This window comes from Hyperolius riggenbachi, chromosome 7 (assembly GCF_040937935.1).
Source record: "Hyperolius riggenbachi isolate aHypRig1 chromosome 7, aHypRig1.pri, whole genome shotgun sequence".
NCBI lineage: Eukaryota > Metazoa > Chordata > Amphibia > Anura > Hyperoliidae > Hyperolius > Hyperolius riggenbachi.
This window is the reverse complement of record NC_090652.1, coordinates 120238095-120255612: the sequence shown is the minus strand read 5'-3', so window position 1 is coordinate 120255612 and position 17518 is coordinate 120238095. Positions and strand designations below refer to the sequence as shown.

The following is a 17518-nucleotide window of genomic DNA, read 5'->3' as shown; positions in this document are numbered from 1 at the left end:
CCAGCTCCTTTTATGCTGGAAACGCTCTGCAGAGCCACCCAGCCAATCAGACAGCCAGCTGGAGTCAGCTGAACGGCGAGTCAGCTGACTCCCCTTCTGCTGGCATAAAGGTCCTGCAGCCCTTACCCTATGTGCGGCCGAAGGACCTGGCCGCAGCGTGCCATGCGAGTGTGCGACGGGGATCGCCGCCGGCTGAGGTGTGGAAGAGGCAGACATGCTGCTCTCCGCCGCGGCGGTATCCCCGCTGCCTGTTACAAGAATAGCTTTATTACATGAAGTATTACTTGACTTCCCCAATGCTAGACCACTGCATGCTGTGTTACCGCCAAGGGTAGGCTATGGAATTCTCACTCTCCCAATGTGTCCCCTTTCATTTTCAGGTCACTGGTGGGCTTAGACAAGCCCACCTGATGGTTCTCTATCACTGTTTGATACAAATGGAAGGCAAAATAGATATCCAGGAAATCAACCCTATAGTCTGTGCCAGGAAAGGTCCAAAGCTTTGCCATACATGGGTTGATAGGGACATAATCAGGTTAGCAATCAATCACTTGCCACAATGATTGCTTGAGGACATCCTATCACTTCTAATCCTAATGTTTTAATAGCTAAGGGTTCAAATGTAGATTCTCTGGATGTGGATGGTAAATTTTGCCTTGGACTAGTAGATCCCGAAACACTGATAGTAACATTGCCTGACAAGCATTCAACTAGACAAGCAGTGGAAATCAAACCCTTTTGGGCCAGTAGGGAATTATCACAATTACTGTCTCCTGCTCCCTCTTCAGTTTGTGCATCAGCGGAACAGGAGGAAAGGCGTAGAAAAGACCCGCAGGCCTAAAATGTGTCAGTGCATCCACTGCCTTCACAGACATGCGGGGGAACCTGAATTTTTTTTCCATCTTGTTGTTGTCCTCTGATTTTAACTACTTAAAGACCGCTGCACGCCAAGCGGCATGGAAGCGGCCGCAGCCCCAGGACCGCCTAACGCCAATTGGCGTGCAGTCCTGGGGCGTGTTTTGCAGGCGCTTGCGCGCGCTGATGCGGTTGTCCCCCAGGGAGGCACAGAAGGGATCGGCTGTCATAGGCTGATGCCTACGACAGCCGATCACTGTGATTGCCTGGCGGAGGGAGGGGAAATAAAATAATTTAAAAAAAGAGGAATTAAAAAAAAAAATTATGACAAATAAAGAAATAATATTAATAATAATAAAAACATGCTGACAAGGATTAGAGCCCACCAACAGAAAGCTCTGTTGGTGGGCAGAAAAGGGGGGGGGGAATCACTTGTGTGCTAGGTTGTACTGCTCCGCAGTGAGGCCTTAAAGCTACAGAAGGCTAAACTGTAAAAAATTGCATGGTCAATGGGGGGTGTAAGCCTACGGTCCTCAAGTGGTTAAAAAGGTCAACTCTCGGCACTCCCCAACATGAAGTTGGTTGAATATTGGTTGAATATTCAAGTGCTCAGTTACCACTCGTTGTCCAAATGATTTTTGTAAGGTGAAAACAACTTCTAGTTGGCAAGTGGTAAATTATAGTCCCAATACAAGACCATCAAGATTTGGCACACTACTATGCAGAGCAAGAGAAGACAGCCCGGAGCAGTGTTTTTTAGTGCTGCTAGATTTGGGCGCAGTCAGCGCCGCCATAGACTGTAATGGCAATCAGTCTATAGCGGCGCTCAGTGAGAAGTTGCTTAAAAAACACAATAATTCGGCTTCCAGCAATCGCTGGAAGCCGAATTATTTCATTCCCTCACTATCCATGGCGGCCTGCAGGGAGAATAGTAATTAAAACGGCCTGGACTTGTGCAAGAAGCAGGATCAGCCATATACCGCTGTATCCTGCGCCCAAGTCTACCGGCGCCGATTTCAAATGTACTCAGACAGCCATTCCAGGCAAAGAATGCCATTAATGCTTAAAGAGAATCTGTACTCTAAAATTCTTACAATAAAAAGCATACCATTCTATTCATTATGTTCTCCTGGGCCCCTCTGTGCTGTTTCTGCTACTCCCTGCTGCAATTATGGCTTGTAATTGCCAGTTTTAGGCAGTGTTTACAAACAAACTAACCAGCTTGTGATAGGCTCACATAAGCAGAGCGTGTAAGTCGTACAGAGCCTGCAGGGGGCCTGCAGAGGGTGTGTATCGCTTCTATTCTCTCTCTCTTTCTCTCTCTCTTTCTCTCCTCCTCCTCCTCCTCCTCCTCCTCCTCCTCCTCCTCACCATCCAACCATCCATCCATCCATCCATCCATATAATCAAGTAGGGAATTGCAGATTTTCAAAACAGCTTATATACCATAGCTGGGATTTGAACCCAGGACTCAGTGTGTAGTAGGTCTCTGTCTTACCCTCTAGACCATGAACCACACTACATGCTAAAGCTGGCCTAGCATAAACCATACTTCCATTATGATCAATTCAATAGAAAAAGTAGCATGATTCCCTACTTGATTATAGTAGTATAGTTATATAGGGCTGCTTCAAAACGTCAAATGACCGATTAATAGCAGAAACAAAATTCATAAATTGTTTCAAAGCTGTGCAGAAGGGTTTGAATAAGGACAACAACTTTCTATATTGGTATGAGATTGATGATATATGAACTGTCTCAGCCACCCTAGCTGAACTTGTGAACTAAGAATTTACGATACCTCTGGGTCAATCCTAATACCAGGTCTGTGAGCAATAAAGTAAACAAGGATCCTTATCTTACCCCATTTAGATGGTCTGTTTGTATTAAGGCATCTTCATGATGTATTTATGCTTGAAAAAAATATCTGTTTTCCCTTTTGATGTTGCATGTATATAAGCTGTCTGTACCACCAGCTTGCAAACTAACAGGATGTAAACCTGACGAAGGCTGCAAGGCCGAAAGCTTGTTCATTCTTATTCATTTGTAGTTAGCCAATAAATGGTATCATCCTGATTTAAAACTTCTTGCTTTTACTGATGGCTAACACGGTACAATACCCTACTGCTACTACTATGCTTGAAGATACCGCAATGTATCGCACTTTCCTGGAACTAAAGAAAGACCTGAAGAAACTTGCACAACTGGACAGCGACATCTTTTTCTTGACTACATGCAAAAAGGAAAAACTTATACCTCAAGGACTAAGGATACAGAATCCCACCCTGCATACATACAATAGCAGGTTTGCGGAAGAAATCTGCAGGAGGAGCTCGGAGAGAATACGGAATAACCTTTTAAGAGTCTGCTATAACCGTAAAAGGATTACAAAGGATGAGATACAAAGCCTGAAACTGTCTCTGAATGATGACCACACTGGATATACATGGGATCAACTACCGACCTTCTATGGGAAACTACAGAGATTCCTAATTAACAACAAAAAGAAAAAACTTCAGAGACTTAGAATTAAGAGTGGACGCCTGGATGCACAAGCAGCAGAAAAAGAGCAACCCACAGGTGTAATGAATCTTTCCTCTTATCAGGCTACTGAAGCTGAAATGTCAGTACTCTCCAAAGGCCTGTCATTCTGCCCTGCGAGACCCATAGACAGGATTGCACTCTGTGGAGATATGGAGGAATTTTTCAGAAAGCTGCGACTCAAGGAACACTACCATGATAAGGAAGCCTGTGATACAATGGATAATGGACCAAAACGCACCAGATCTAAAAAGAAAAAAAAGAAAAAAAGATGGACCCCCAAAGAAGGAAAAAACCCGGCCCTGGATAAATACATCAACAAATTCAGACGCAGAATCTCTGACAGGATCCTGAGTAAAAGAAAGACACTGGCCCAGAACGTAACACCACAAGAGCGACAGGCCATCAGATCCCTTAAGGAGAATAAGGACAATATTATTAAACCAGCGGATAAAGGTGGTGCCATAGTCATAATGAACACCAGTGACTACATCCAGGAGGCACAAAGACAATTATCCAATACCGCTCACTATGCCAAATTACAGGGGGACCCCACAAAAGGCTACAGGATGGCACTTAATAGGATGGTTAACAGATTGCCTGCAAACATCAGACTACATGTAAGGACCCTTATCCCTGAAGAGCCTAGAACAGCCTGCTTTTACATGCTTCCCAAGATCCACAAAGAGGGAAACCCAGGCAGGCCCATAATCTCAGGGAGCGGAACTCTTACAGAGAACATCTCAGGGTGGCTGGAAAACATCTTGAAACCTCTTGTCTGTAAAAGACCCAGCTACTTACAGGATACCACCCACATCCTGAACAAACTGTCAGCCATCGGCCCAGTACCTGAGGGAACCATACTGGCCACGATGGACGTGGAGTCCCTGTACACGAACATTCCCCATGATGATGGTATTGCGGCCTGCCGTAAATATCTTCAGGGTCAGGGCATACCTGTAAAGCCTATTACGGGACTGATCAAATTCATTCTCACTCATAATTATTTCACTTTTGGACAGGACCTCTATTTACAGCAGATGGGCGTGGCAATGGGTTCGCGATTCGCTCCACAGTATGCAAATCTATTCATGGCCAAAATCGAAGAGGAATACCTCAATGCATGTGGCATAAAACCCTTGGCCTACTTCCGCTTCATTGATGATATCTTAATCATCTGGTCCGCAAGTGAGGATGATCTTCTCCAGTTCCACAGGAACTTCAATGCCTTCCATCCTACAATCAAATTGAAACTTACCTACTCTCACACAGAGATTAACTTTCTGGACACCACCATATACATCAGGGGTAACAACATACAAACCTCTGTGTATCGCAAACCTACAGACCGTCCCACATACCTAAGATATGACAGTTTTCATCCCAAGCACATTAAGAACTCTATAATTTACAGCCAAGCTATAAGGTACAACCGGATTTGTTCTGACAGGATGGACAGAGACAAGCACCTGGATCACCTTAAGAACACTTTCATTAAACAAGGTTACAGTCCTCCCATGGCTGAGGCCCAAATCAGGAAAGCCAGCAACATCCCCAGGACTGAACTCCTGAAATATAAGCAAAACCAGAAAGAGGAACGTGTCCCTTTGGTTGTCACCTACAACCCACACCTGGAAATCTTAAAGAGACTCCGTAACAAAAATTGCATCCTGTTTTTTATCATCCTACAAGTTCCAAAAGCTATTCTAATGTGTTCTGGCTTACTGCATCACGTTCTACTATCACCATCTCTGTAATAAATCAACTTATCTCTCTCTTGTCAGACTTGTCAGCCTGTGTCTGGAAGGCTGCCAAGTTCTTCAGTGTTGTGGTTCTGCTATGAACTCCCCCTTCCAGGCCCCTCTCTGCACACTGCCTGTGTGTTATTTAGGATTAGAGCATCTTCTCTCTTCTCTCTTATCTTTTACAAGCTGGATAAATCCTCCTCTGAGCTGGCTGGGCTTTCACATACTGAGGAATTACATACAGGCAGAGCTGTCTGCACTCTGCAGGAAGAAACAGCCTGACACTTCAGTGGAAGATAACTGCAGGGGGAAAGAAACACACAAATGATCTCTTGAGATTCAAAAGGAAGGGTGTATACAGCCTGCTTGTGTATGAATGTATTTTCTATGTGTGGACATACTGTACATCAACCTACTTCCTGTTTTGGTGGCCATTTTGTTTGTTTATAAACAAACTTTTTAAAACTGTTTTTAACCACTTTTAATACGGCGAGGAGCGGCAAAATTGTGACAGAGGGTAATAGGAGATGTCCCCTAACACACTGGTATGTTTACTCTTGTGCAATTTTAACAATACAGATTCTCTTTAAGGAGGATTGCTAAGGAACTTCATCCCATTTTACACAAGGATCACAGACTGAGAACGATATTCCCTAAACCTCCACTCTTGTCATATCGGCAACCACACAATCTAAAACAGATGATTGTCAGGAGCTCTTTGAATAGGCCTCAACAAAACGGAACATCACCCTGCCGACAAAAAATATGTGGGACCTGCAGACACATTTACTCCACTGACAGGGTAACGATACCAGGTTCACAACAGGAGTACAGAGTACAAGGTAAATTTTCTTGTGGGTCCACCAATCTGGTATATCTGATCATGTGTGCTAAATGCCCCAATGTTATGTACGTGGGAGAAACTGGACAAACTCTGCGCAAACGTATGAATGGACACATGAATGGATACCAAATCTGGACTCCCAGTTGCTACACACTTTTGGTCCAACGGACACAGCATGGATGATCTTCGTGTCACTGCCCTGAAGGGCGGCTTCAAAACGTCAAATGACCGATTAATAGCAGAAACAAAATTCATAAATTGTTTCAAAGCTGTACAGAAGGGTTTGAATAAGGACAACAACTTTCTATATTGGTATGAGATTGATGATATATGAACTGTCTCAGCCACCCTAGCTGAACTTGTGAACTAAGAATTTACGATACCTCTGGGTCAATCCTAGTACCAGGTCTGTGAGCAATAAAGTAAACAAGGATCCTTATCTTACCCCATTTAGATGGTCTGTTTGTATTAAAGGGACTCCGAGCTCACGAAAAAAAGAAAAGTTGTACTCACCAGGGGCTTTCTCCAGCCCAGTGCTGGTCGGGAGGTCCCACGCCGGCGTCCTGGCTCCTCTCCTTCTCCCCGCTCCGGTATAGCTGACAGGCCGCAGCCCGGGCGACACTCGGAGTGTCGGGCTGCAGCTTCCGCGTATGACGCGGATTACGTCACACGCCGGCCGCCTCGCGTCATCACGGCGGCCGGCGTGAAAGTACTGCGCATGCGCGATTAAAGCGCGCATGCGCAGTACTTTCACGCCGGCCGCCGTGATGACGCGAGGCGGCCGGCGTGTGACGTAATCCGCGTCATACGCGGAAGCTGCAGCCCGACACTCCACCGAGTGTCGCCCGGGCTGCGGCCTGTCAGCTATACCGGAGCGGGGAGAAGGAGAGGAGCCAGGACGCCGGCGTGGGACCTCCCGACCAGCACTGGGCTGGAGAAAGCCCCTGGTGAGTACAACTTTTCTTTTTTTCGTGAGCTCGGAGTCCCTTTAAGGCATCTTCATGATGTATTTATGCTTGAAAAAAATATCTGTTTTCCCTTTTGATGTTGCATGTATATAAGCTGTCTGTACCACCAGCTTGCAAACTAACAGGATGTAAACCTGACGAAGGCTGCAAGGCCGAAAGCTTGTTCATTCTTATTCATTTGTAGTTAGCCAATAAATGGTATCATCCTGATTTAAAACTTCTTGCTTTTACTGATGGCTAACACGGTACAATACCCTACTGCTACTACTTGATTATATAAGAGGATGGATGGATGGAGAGAGAGAGAGAGAGAGAGAGATTTTTTGGGTGTTATTCCGGAAAATTCCGTCGGAATTATAAAATTTTCGCGGAATTCCGTTTAAGAGGTATAAGAATTCCGTTCCGACCACCGGAATCAGCTAATTCTGGCCGGAATCACGGAATTAATAATTCCGTGGAATTTTCCGACCATCCCTAGTGTATTGTACATTTTTCCTCCAGTTTTTACCAAATTCCTACAAAGAGGCGCTGTGTGCTGACTAAACCTTAGGCCGCACTGCCTGCCCCATTTCTTCTGCTTGGGCGGCAGTGTGTCAATTAGCTGTTTGACACAAGCACCCATGCCACCACTTCAGTCTCACTGTGTGTGCCAGACCAGCTTCTTGCCTCTCATCCAGACTCTCAGTATAAGGTTTGTAGCCCAGGCCCAGTATCTGCAGCCAGACAGTGAGAAGGAGGATGTTCCTACATCACTGGGGAGTTGAGGGCAGCCAGCCAGTGCTAGAGTAAGTACGGAGCTCAGCAGGAGAGCAGCTGGCCTGGCATTGGCTTACCTCACAGTGAGTTTAAGTGTAGTTAAAAATCTCACTGTGCACGATGCAATGCTGCCAGCTGCTGTGGTTATTTCCTGTCCAGGATTTGCATTGCCTGGTAGTCTCCTGTTCTGGGCTTTGCTGTCTCTACTCTTTTGTGTTCACTGTCCTAGCCCTTGCGGCTTCTATGGTGGTCTAATGTCCTGATGTTTTCAGTCCCTGTGATAGCCTTATCATAAGACCACCACAGACACTGCACGGGCCAGAACAGATGACCACCACAGAGACTGCAAGGGTCAATACAGTACACCACCACAGAGACTGCCCAGGCCAAAGCAGGAGACCACCACAGGAACTGCAAGTTCATGGACAGTAGACCAGCACAGAGACTGCAAGGGCCAGGACAGGAGACCACCACAGAAACTGCAAGGGTCAAGACAGTACACCACTACAGAGACTGCAATGACCAGAGCAGGAGACCACGACAGGAACTGCAAGGACCAGGACAGGTGCCCACCACAGAGACTGCAAGGGCCAGGACAGGAGACCACAACAGAGACTGCAATGGCCAGGACAAGAGACCACCACAAAGACTGCAAGGGCAAGGATTGGAAACCACCGCATGGACTGTATATTGAATTGGGAAAAATACACTGACTTCCTGCCCTGTGTCACATAATTGAATTTCAGCCTGTGGTTCCACACAGGAAGGAAATGAGTACCAGAAGAAAAACTTCAGAGATTTTAACTCTTCCCCGACTACTTTAAAAACATGTTCTTCAGTGCTGCTTCTTTCTCTGTTGACATTTAAGGTGGCCATACACTCGTTAGATTAGCAGCAGATAGATCATCAGATAGATTTCTGATCTATCTGATGTTTTTAGGAACATATTATACTAGGAACAGATTTCCAATAGATTTTAGTTTGAAATCAATTGAAAATCGATCTGTTGGCATTTTTTTGCCATCAGATTTCCATTAGGGCCAATGCAAAATGATAAGCAATCTCAACAGATCGACCTAGATTTTCCAGCCTGCCAGATCGATTGAAATCGGCCGCAAATCGGTCGATTGGTCAATCGATTTGCAATCGATCGATCGATTTTGATCGATCGATCGGCCAAAAATCGGCTGAGTGTATGGGCCCCTTTAAACACCTCTGTGGAACATTTTTTCCACTGCTATTAGGGACATCAACAGAGATATACTGGTATATACAAAATTATGGTTATAAGACCTTTTCATTTTGTCCAAAGCTAAATAAAAAAAAGTTTTCAGTGGAGAAAAGTTTAAAATTATTTTTAAAGTTCAAGCTCTTGGTCTGACACCATTTCCTTGCTCTACTGCTTATTACGCTTGCTCCGGCCCCATTAGCCAGAAGAAACTTCTGTCTAAGGTCTGGACACTTTGCCTGTATGTTCATTTTATGAATGTTTATTTCAGGTCAGTGACATGCTGAGTAGTGAGGAATGGATGCAGATTACAGCTTTAGGAGCTTAGCAATTTTAGCATCCATGTATCTTTTTTAATGCGTATATATAAACTCTTCAAGTTCCGATATGTAACATTGCCTCAGTTGGGTTACATGGTTGGAAGAGCATCATGACAATTAAGATAATAATCTTTATTTGATGATGTAAACTCTAACCTGTGTAAAACCACTCTTGTTCTTTCATTCTAAAGATTTCATGAATAATGTGCATTTTTAACACAATTAAGCAATCATTCAAGACAACTTTTTTTTCTCTTACATCTATTGTTTTCTAATTTTCTGTGTTTTTGTTTTCAGATGAATCTTACTTCCTAAGGATGACATCAGATGGTCCAGTGACCTCAGGGGCCCTGGCTAATATAAACACCAGTCTGCTGCTAGTGAATGGCAGTATGACTTTTCTTCCAGATCCCAGACTTTACCATTTTCACTGGGAGTACTCACCACTGCTGCTCACCCATCGCTCTGAGAATGACTCCAGCTCTTCCATCACAGTGCAGTGTGATACCCCAGGAGCTTACACCGTTTCAGTCTGGGTTACTGAAAGACATTGTTCTCAGTGTGAGCCAGTTGCCAGGAGCTTTACAGAACTGCAAGTTACAAGTAAGCACCATGACCTTATACTAAACATTTGTAACATTTCGTCATAACCCCACAGGAGTGGGAATGCTGTTACCTTTCCCAGAGCGAGTCCCCTTCTTCAGCACTAGGTCATGTAGCCACTGATTGGCTTGTGAAGCATATGAAAAATTGGGCGCATATGAGGAGTGGACAAATGGAGCGCCGCCATTCACCCTAATGTTAAATATCGGCTATTTGGCGCAAAACTGGACGATTTTGGGTGCCAGGCACCCCGGCCGTCAAACCAGAATTTTTTGTTTTCAGAATTAGTGGTCTGAAAAATATTATTATGAAATTTGTTTTGACAATTATCATTTTTGCAAATTATCGTTTTTGAAATTCGACTTTATAAAAAGTCATTTTTCAATCGTTTTGAGAATCATAATTCATTCATTTTTGTTCTGAAATGTATTATCAGAGAAATGTATCACTTTTTGTGTTTACATTATACACAGCGGAGAAAGGGGCCTTTATGAAGAGGCATTAGGAAGGGGGGTTACCCACCACCGAGGGGGGGGGGGGGGTGAGGCTAGGTACCACCAGAGGGGCTGGTCTTAGGCACCACCAGGGGGTCTTAGGTTTAGGCACCACCAGGGGAGGTTTAGTCACCACCAGGGGATCTTAGGGTTAGGCAAAACCAGGGGTGTATTAGGCTAGGTACGCCGGGGGGGGGGGGGGGGGGGGGAGGGTAGGGAGGCCTAAAGTTGGCCACACATGATACAATAAAATGATCCGATTTTACAGCAATTCGATAAATAAGATCAAATTTCCCAAAAAATCTAAAGCTTTTTTGTCATTCGAGCGAAAAATCCGATTGGATTTCCCATTTTTATCCGATAAAAGTTGAATGGGAGTGCTTGATTTTTCTGATCAATTTTTATGAAAATTGAATGGTGTGTGTGGTAGATTGCCAGTTTATTAATATATACACCCAAGCAATTTTCTCAGAGTTTCCAATCGTTTTTATCATATTTGGGGAAAAATTTAACATAGGTGCGTGGTACATTGGTCAAATTTTTGAAATGTTACAATCAGTCAGAGAAATTGATTGCAATTCTTGAATTAAACAGATATTTAAAAATTGTATGGTGTGTGGCCACCTTTAGGGTTAGGTATCAGTAGAGGGAGAGTTCTGTGTGAGAGTAGGGATAGGTTTAGTAGTAGTAAGATATCAGTAATCTTTTTCAGCCACATGTAAGACATATACAGGATTACACCTAAAATATATGGCTTTGCAATACTTAAAATCATTAAAAATCCCTTTAGAAACAATTGCTAATTTTTAACCATATTTCTTTGTGAATCGATATTATTGTAGTCCTTACCGAAAAATAATGATTCCTGCACTCTTCACAGCGGCTCTATTTCCTGCACCCCTGAAGGAGGAGTTCTGCTAATATATATGGGACATTAGAGAGGCTTTTCTCTTTGTAAATTCTGTAATGAGTGAGGTAGGATTAATGGCAGAATGATACTGATGGTATAGTTGGATGAGGCATTCTCTTAAATTTGGAGAGAAAAGTTTAACTGCTAATAAAGCATTATCCCACTCTTCCACATGGGAGGACTATTTCATCAGCATTCACCCCAGTAAGTGCGGAACATATAGCTGTCTGGTGAGGTGTCTGCATGGACCTTCTTTGCTACAGTGCATCTGGAAAGTATTCACATCACATTTTCCACATTTCTAAAAAGCACATTCCAAAATGGATGAAATTCATTTTCTCCTCAGAATTCTACACACAGCATCCCATAATGACAACATGAAAAAAGTTTACTTGAGGTTTTGTCAAATGTATTAAAAATAAAAAAACTGAGAAATTACATGTACAGGATCTTCTCAAAAAATTAGCATATTGTGATACAGTTCATTATTTTCTGTAATGTACTGATAAACATTAGACTTTCATATATTTTAGATTCAAATACACACAACTGAAGTAGTTCAAGCCTTTTATTGTTGTAATATTGATGATTTTGGCATACAGCTCATGAAAACCCAAATTTCCTATCTCAAAATATTAGCATATTTCTTCCGACCAATAAAAGAAAAGTGTTTTTAAAACAAAAAAAGTCAACCTTCAAATAATTATGTTCAGTTATGCACTCAATACTTGGTCGGGAATCCTTTTGCAGAAATGACTGCTTCAATGCGGCGTGGCATGGAGGCAATCAGCCTGTGGCACTGCTCAGGTGTTATGGAGGCCCAGGATGCTTCGATAGCGGCCTTAAAGAGAACCCGAGGTGGGAATCTTAGAGTTAAATCTATACACAGAGGCTGGGTCTGGCTATAGTGCCCAGCCTCTGTTGCTAGTTGAATATTCCCTAAATCCCCCCTGCTCTCTGCACAAGCCCATAATTTACAGCCGCGCTGGCGACACTAAGCGTGTCGCAGCAGGCTCTGTTTACCATTCTAGTGCCACTCATGCCGCTCCCCCGCCTCCTGCAGAGCGCCGATCCCCGCCCACGTCTCTTCCCTCGCCGCTGATTAGAGAGAAGGGACTCGGGCAGGGAACTGCGCTCTGCAGGAGGCGGGGGAGCAGCGTGAGTGACACTAGAAAAGTAAACAGAGCCAGACAGCGCGGCTGTAATTTATGGGCTCGTGCAGAGCACAGGGGGGATTTAGGGAATATTCAACTAGCAACAGAGGCTGGGCACTATAGCCAGACCCAGCCTCTGTGTATAGATTTAACTCTAAGATTCCCACCTCGGGTTCTCTTTAAGCTCATCCAGAGTGTTGGGTCTTGCGTTTCTCAACTTTCTCTTCACAATATCCCACAGATTCTCTATGGGGTTCAGGTCAGGAGAGTTGGCAGGCCAATTGAGCACCGTAATACTATGGTCAGTAAACCATTTACCAGTGGTTTTGGCACTGTGAGCAGGTGCCAGGTCGTGCTGAAAAATGAAATCTTCATCTCCATAAAGCTTTTCAGCAGATGGAAGCATGAACCCACTTTTGAACCAGAAACAGCGGCAGAAGCGCCTGACCTTGGCTACAGAGAAGCAGCACTGGACTGTTGCTCAGTGGTCCAAAGTACTTTTTTAGGATGAAAGCAACTTTTACATGTCATTCGGAAATCAAGGTGCCAGAGTCTGGAGGAAGACTCGGGAGAGGGAAATGCCAAAATGCCTGAAGTCCAGTGTCAAATACCCACAGTCAGTGATGGTCTGGGGTGCCATGTCAGCTGCTGGTGTTGGGCCACTGTGTTTTATCAAGGGCAGGGTCAATGCAGCTAGCTATCAGGAGATTTTGGCGCACTTCATGCTTCCATCTGCTGAAAAGCTTTATAAAAGATGAAGATTTCATTTTTCAGCACGACCTGGCACCTGCTCACAGTGCCAAAACCACTGGTAAATAGTTTACTGATCATGGTATTACTGTGCTCAATTGGCCTGCCAACTCTCCTGACCTGAACCCCATAGAGAATCTGTGGGATATTGTGAAGAGAAAGTTGAGAGACGCAAGACCCAACACTCTGGATGAGCTTAAGGCCGCTATCGAAGCATCCTGGGCCTCCATAACACCTGAGCAGTGCCACAGGCTGATTGCCTCCATGCCACGCCGCATTGAAGCAGTCATTTCTGCAAAAGGATTCCCGACCAAGTATTGAGTGCATAACTGAACATAATTATTTGAAGGTTGACTTTTTTTGTTTTAAAAACACTTTTCTTTTATTGGTCGGATGAAATATGCTAATATTTTGAGATAGGAAATTTGAGTTTTCATGAGCTGTATGCCAAAATCATCAATATTAAAACAATAAAAGGCTTGAACTACTTCAGTTGTGTGTATTTGAATCTAAAATATATGAAAGTCTAATGTTTATCAGTACATTACAGAAAATAATGAACTTTATCACAATATGACGATGCTCCTTTGGCAGCAATTACAGCCTCAAGTTTTTTTGAATATGATGCCTCATGCTTGAAACACCAATCCTTGGCCAGTTTTACCCTTTCTTCTTTGCAACACCTCTCAAGCTCCTTGAGGTTGGATGCCGTGTAGTTATTAAGGAGTGGCTTCCATCTGCCCACTCTACCATACAGGCCTGATTAATGGATTGCTGCAGAGATGGTTGTCCTTGAGGCTCTATTCACACCTGCGATTTCAAAACGCCGGCAATTTTTGCCGGCATCTTGCAGGAGTGATTTTTCCGCGATTTCATGCGGAAAAATCACTGAACAGTGCGGCAATTTTGTGGCGATCGCGTTTAGCGCTTCTATAGCACTGAAACGTGATGCCGGGAAATCACCTGAAAATGGTGCAGGCTACGCATTTGAGTTTGGCGTTTTTTCCCGTTTTTGGGCGATTTGCGGCGATTAGTGCAAACTGCCCAAGTAAGAACGGGCCCATAGGGTTTCATTACGCTAGCGCTTTTAAAAAGCGCTAGTGTTTGAGTGTTTTGCCGAAATTGTGGCAAAACATTCTAGTGTGAATGGGGCCTGAAGGTTCTCTCTCTCTCTACAGAGGACCTCTGGAGCTCTGACAGAGTGAGCATTGGGTTCTTGGTCACCTCCCTGACTATGGCCCTTCTCCCCGATTGCTCAGTTTAGATTGCCGGCGAGCTCTAGGAAGAGTCCTGGTGGTTTTGAACGTCTTCCACTTATGAATGATGGAGGCCACTGTGCTCATTGGGACCTTCAAAGCAGCAGAAAGTTTCTGTACCCATCACTAAATTTGTGCCTCGAGACAATCCTGTCTCGAAGGTCTACAGACGATTCCTGGTTTGTGCTGAACTGATAACCGTGGGACCTTTATATAGACAGGTGTGTGTTTTTTCAAATCCTGTCCAATCAACTGAATTTACCACAGATGGACTCCAATTAAGCTGCAGAAACACCCAAGGATGATCAGGGGAAACAGGATGTACTTGAGCTCAATTTTGAGCTTCATGGCAAAGGCTGTGAACTTATGTACATGGGCTTTCTCAATTTTTTTTATTTTTCATAAATTTGCCAAAACCTCAAGTAAAATTGTTTCACACTGTCATTATGGGGTGTTGTGTGTATAATTCTGAGGGAAAAAATGAATTGAATCCATTTTTGAATAAGGCTGTAACATAGCAAAATGTGGAAAAAGTGATGTGCGGGGAATACTTTCTGGATGTACTGAAAGCTCTAGAATGGGCAAGGAGGGGATTTGTATGGTCCAGTTAGGTAATTGTGTGTAAATAGTATTTACTGAAAGGTATAATTATTTGGGATTTTTTATTTGGTGGAAAGATCTTCAAATGGGAGAATGTCCACTTTTTCTCAGTACATTTCTCCATCCGTAGCGTTCATCTGGAACGTCATCAAAGGGCCATCATGTGGTACAGCTAGATGTTATGCCATGACGTGTGTTGGCCAATAATCGTCTATATAGAGTTTTCTAAGAAAGAGATGAAATTTACCCCATTCACTTCTGTTCCCTGCTGGTCTTTATGATTGCATGTTCCAGCTATCCAAACCAGTGCTGTGTCTTTATTAGACATCTTTGTGATCACTCTTGCAACCGGAAAAAAATCGACTAACAGTAGCAAAGACAGACACAGAACATTTATATCCTGCTTTTCTCCTGGCTGACTCAAAGCGCCAGAGCTGCAGCCACTAGGCACGCTCAGTAGGCAGTAGCAGTGTTAGGGAGTCTTGCCCAAGGTCTCCTACTGAATAGGTGCTGGCTTACTGAAAACGAGGAGCTGAGATTCTAACCCTGGTCTACTGTGTCAGAGGCAGAGCCCTTAACCATTACACTTTCCAGCCACTAGGTCTCTACTTGAGTTTAGCCGTTATAGCTTAGTTAACTAAGCCATAACTGCTAAACCAAGGTAGAGACCAAGACCAATTTCTATTCCTGTTGTGAACCTTCACACCCTGTGGGATCCAGGTGCAGACTGGTTGACTCCCTGTAATGGTGAAATTGCAAGCAGTTTGAGCATTTCGGACAGCTCTTTCTTTAGTAATCCATCTTGGAAGTCATTTACCATATTTTGGATCTTGCAGTGCTCCCCAGCAGAGAGGAGGATAGATAGCCGGCAATGCATCTGGTAAAGAGGTCACATCTCAGGAGATGAAGAGGGAGAGATGCCCAGCGGTGACTTCCAGAGTATCAATCTCAACATACTCCTGAGCAACAAGATTGTTAGTAAACTGTACAATGACTTCAGTGTATAGAGGACCAACTTCATCAATTAATGCCTTCACGGATTCCCGGGGAATACTTTTGTTGTGTGTGTGTATTGCAATGTAGGGCAGTTTGCAATGTGTGTTCCTATTTTCCCTTCATACCTAGTTGCCTGTCATAGTGTTGTGAGATTAGCTTTGTAAGGTATTTCCTTGTTTTCTTGGTTATAGATAGCAGATAATGTAATGGTCTCTTTATGATTTAAAACTGTATCACTCACTTTTTATTTGAACACTCACTCACTTTGGACTGTGTATTTTTATATACACACTAGGGCAATGGCTTGGACAAAGGTATTCTTCCCAGTACCTTCCTAGTTAGCAGAACTGGGGAAAAATATTTGCTTTAGCGCATTTAGAGCCACTTAGACCAGTGCATGTGCTTTTGTTTAACATTGTATATGCAATAGTATGGTAGCATAGTAGATAGTGCCAAATTCTCATCTTCAAATCTGGGCCAGGACACCATTTGCACAGAGTCTGTATGTTCTCACTGTGTTTGTATGGGTTTCCTCCGGGTGCGTGGGTTCCTAATACATTTAATTGTTCCCTTTTAAAAATAGGCCTTAACGTAGTCCATTAACGGTATATTTCCACAGGCGATTGATCATTTCCGATTGCCGCTGTAATCAGTCAGTCATGTCCATTGATGGCTAATTCGATCAGATTAATGGAATCTGTCTAGTTTTTGGATCGATCCTATTGATCTGATCAGATTGATTAGCGGGTATTCGTCTGTTAATGGGCATGGCCGATTTCTTCGAAAGCAATCGATCGGCCATGGAATTGTACCATTAATAGCCACCTTAAAGGATAATTGTAGTGAGAAGAATATGGAGGCTGCCATATTTAATTCCTCTTAAACAATACTAGTTACCTGGCACCCCTGCTGATCTATTTGGCTTTAGTAGTGTCTGAAGAATACCAGAAACAAGCATTCCGTTAATCTTGTCAGATCTGACAATAATGTCAGAAACACTTGATCTGCTGTATGCTCGTTCGGAGTCTGTGTCTAAAAGTATTTGATGCAGAGGATCAGCAGGATTGCCAGGCAACTGCTATTGCTTATAAGGAAATATATATATGGCAACCTCCATATACCGCTCACTTCAGCTGTCCTTTAAGAGCTAGTTCATAGTGCTCAGTTGACTCACTCATTCACTTTTAGCTATAGACCCTGCACAAGAATGCAGATAAGAAGTTTCTGACACAAATCTGACTGGATTAGCCGCATGCTTGTTACAGGTGTGTGATTCAGCCACTACTTGATGCCAGAATGATCAGCAGGACAGCCAGGCAACTGGCATTGTTCAAAAAGCAATAAATGTGGCAGCCTCCATATCCCTCTTACTTCAGGCTCCCGAAGACTTCCAAAGCCTCTCACAGGAGCAGAGAGCCGCCTCCGACCCATCAGTCGGAGACTGCTGACGGGGGAGCCAGGGCTGGAACGCGGGAACCGTGAGAGGATCAGGAAGGCA

General features: G+C 43.9%; 2 protein-coding genes across 7 annotated transcripts in view; one reads left to right on the top strand and one right to left on the bottom strand.

Moving 5' to 3' along the window:
* The window catches only part of TMEM130 (transmembrane protein 130), a 105583-nt gene that overhangs the window by 18605 nt on the left and 69460 nt on the right, over nucleotides 1–17518 (top strand). For 3 of the 4 annotated variants that reach the window (XM_068244580.1, XM_068244579.1, XM_068244582.1), the window contains exon 2: nucleotides 9555–9860. In XM_068244580.1, coding sequence (XP_068100681.1) covers nucleotides 9575–9860 — 286 coding nt within the window. In that variant the 5' untranslated portion in view covers nucleotides 9555–9574. Of the gene's footprint in view, nucleotides 1–282; nucleotides 332–9554; nucleotides 9861–17518 lie in introns of those variants that run through there. The other variant, XM_068244581.1, reaches the window with a different exon arrangement.
* The window catches only part of COX19 (cytochrome c oxidase assembly factor COX19), a 119873-nt gene that overhangs the window by 38251 nt on the left and 64104 nt on the right, over nucleotides 1–17518 (bottom strand). For all 3 annotated transcript variants that reach the window (XM_068244584.1, XM_068244585.1, XM_068244586.1), the window contains one exon: nucleotides 9702–9797. In XM_068244584.1, the coding sequence (XP_068100685.1) occupies nucleotides 9702–9747 (46 nt within the window). In that variant the 5' untranslated portion in view covers nucleotides 9748–9797. The remainder of the gene's footprint in view (nucleotides 1–9701; nucleotides 9798–17518) is intronic.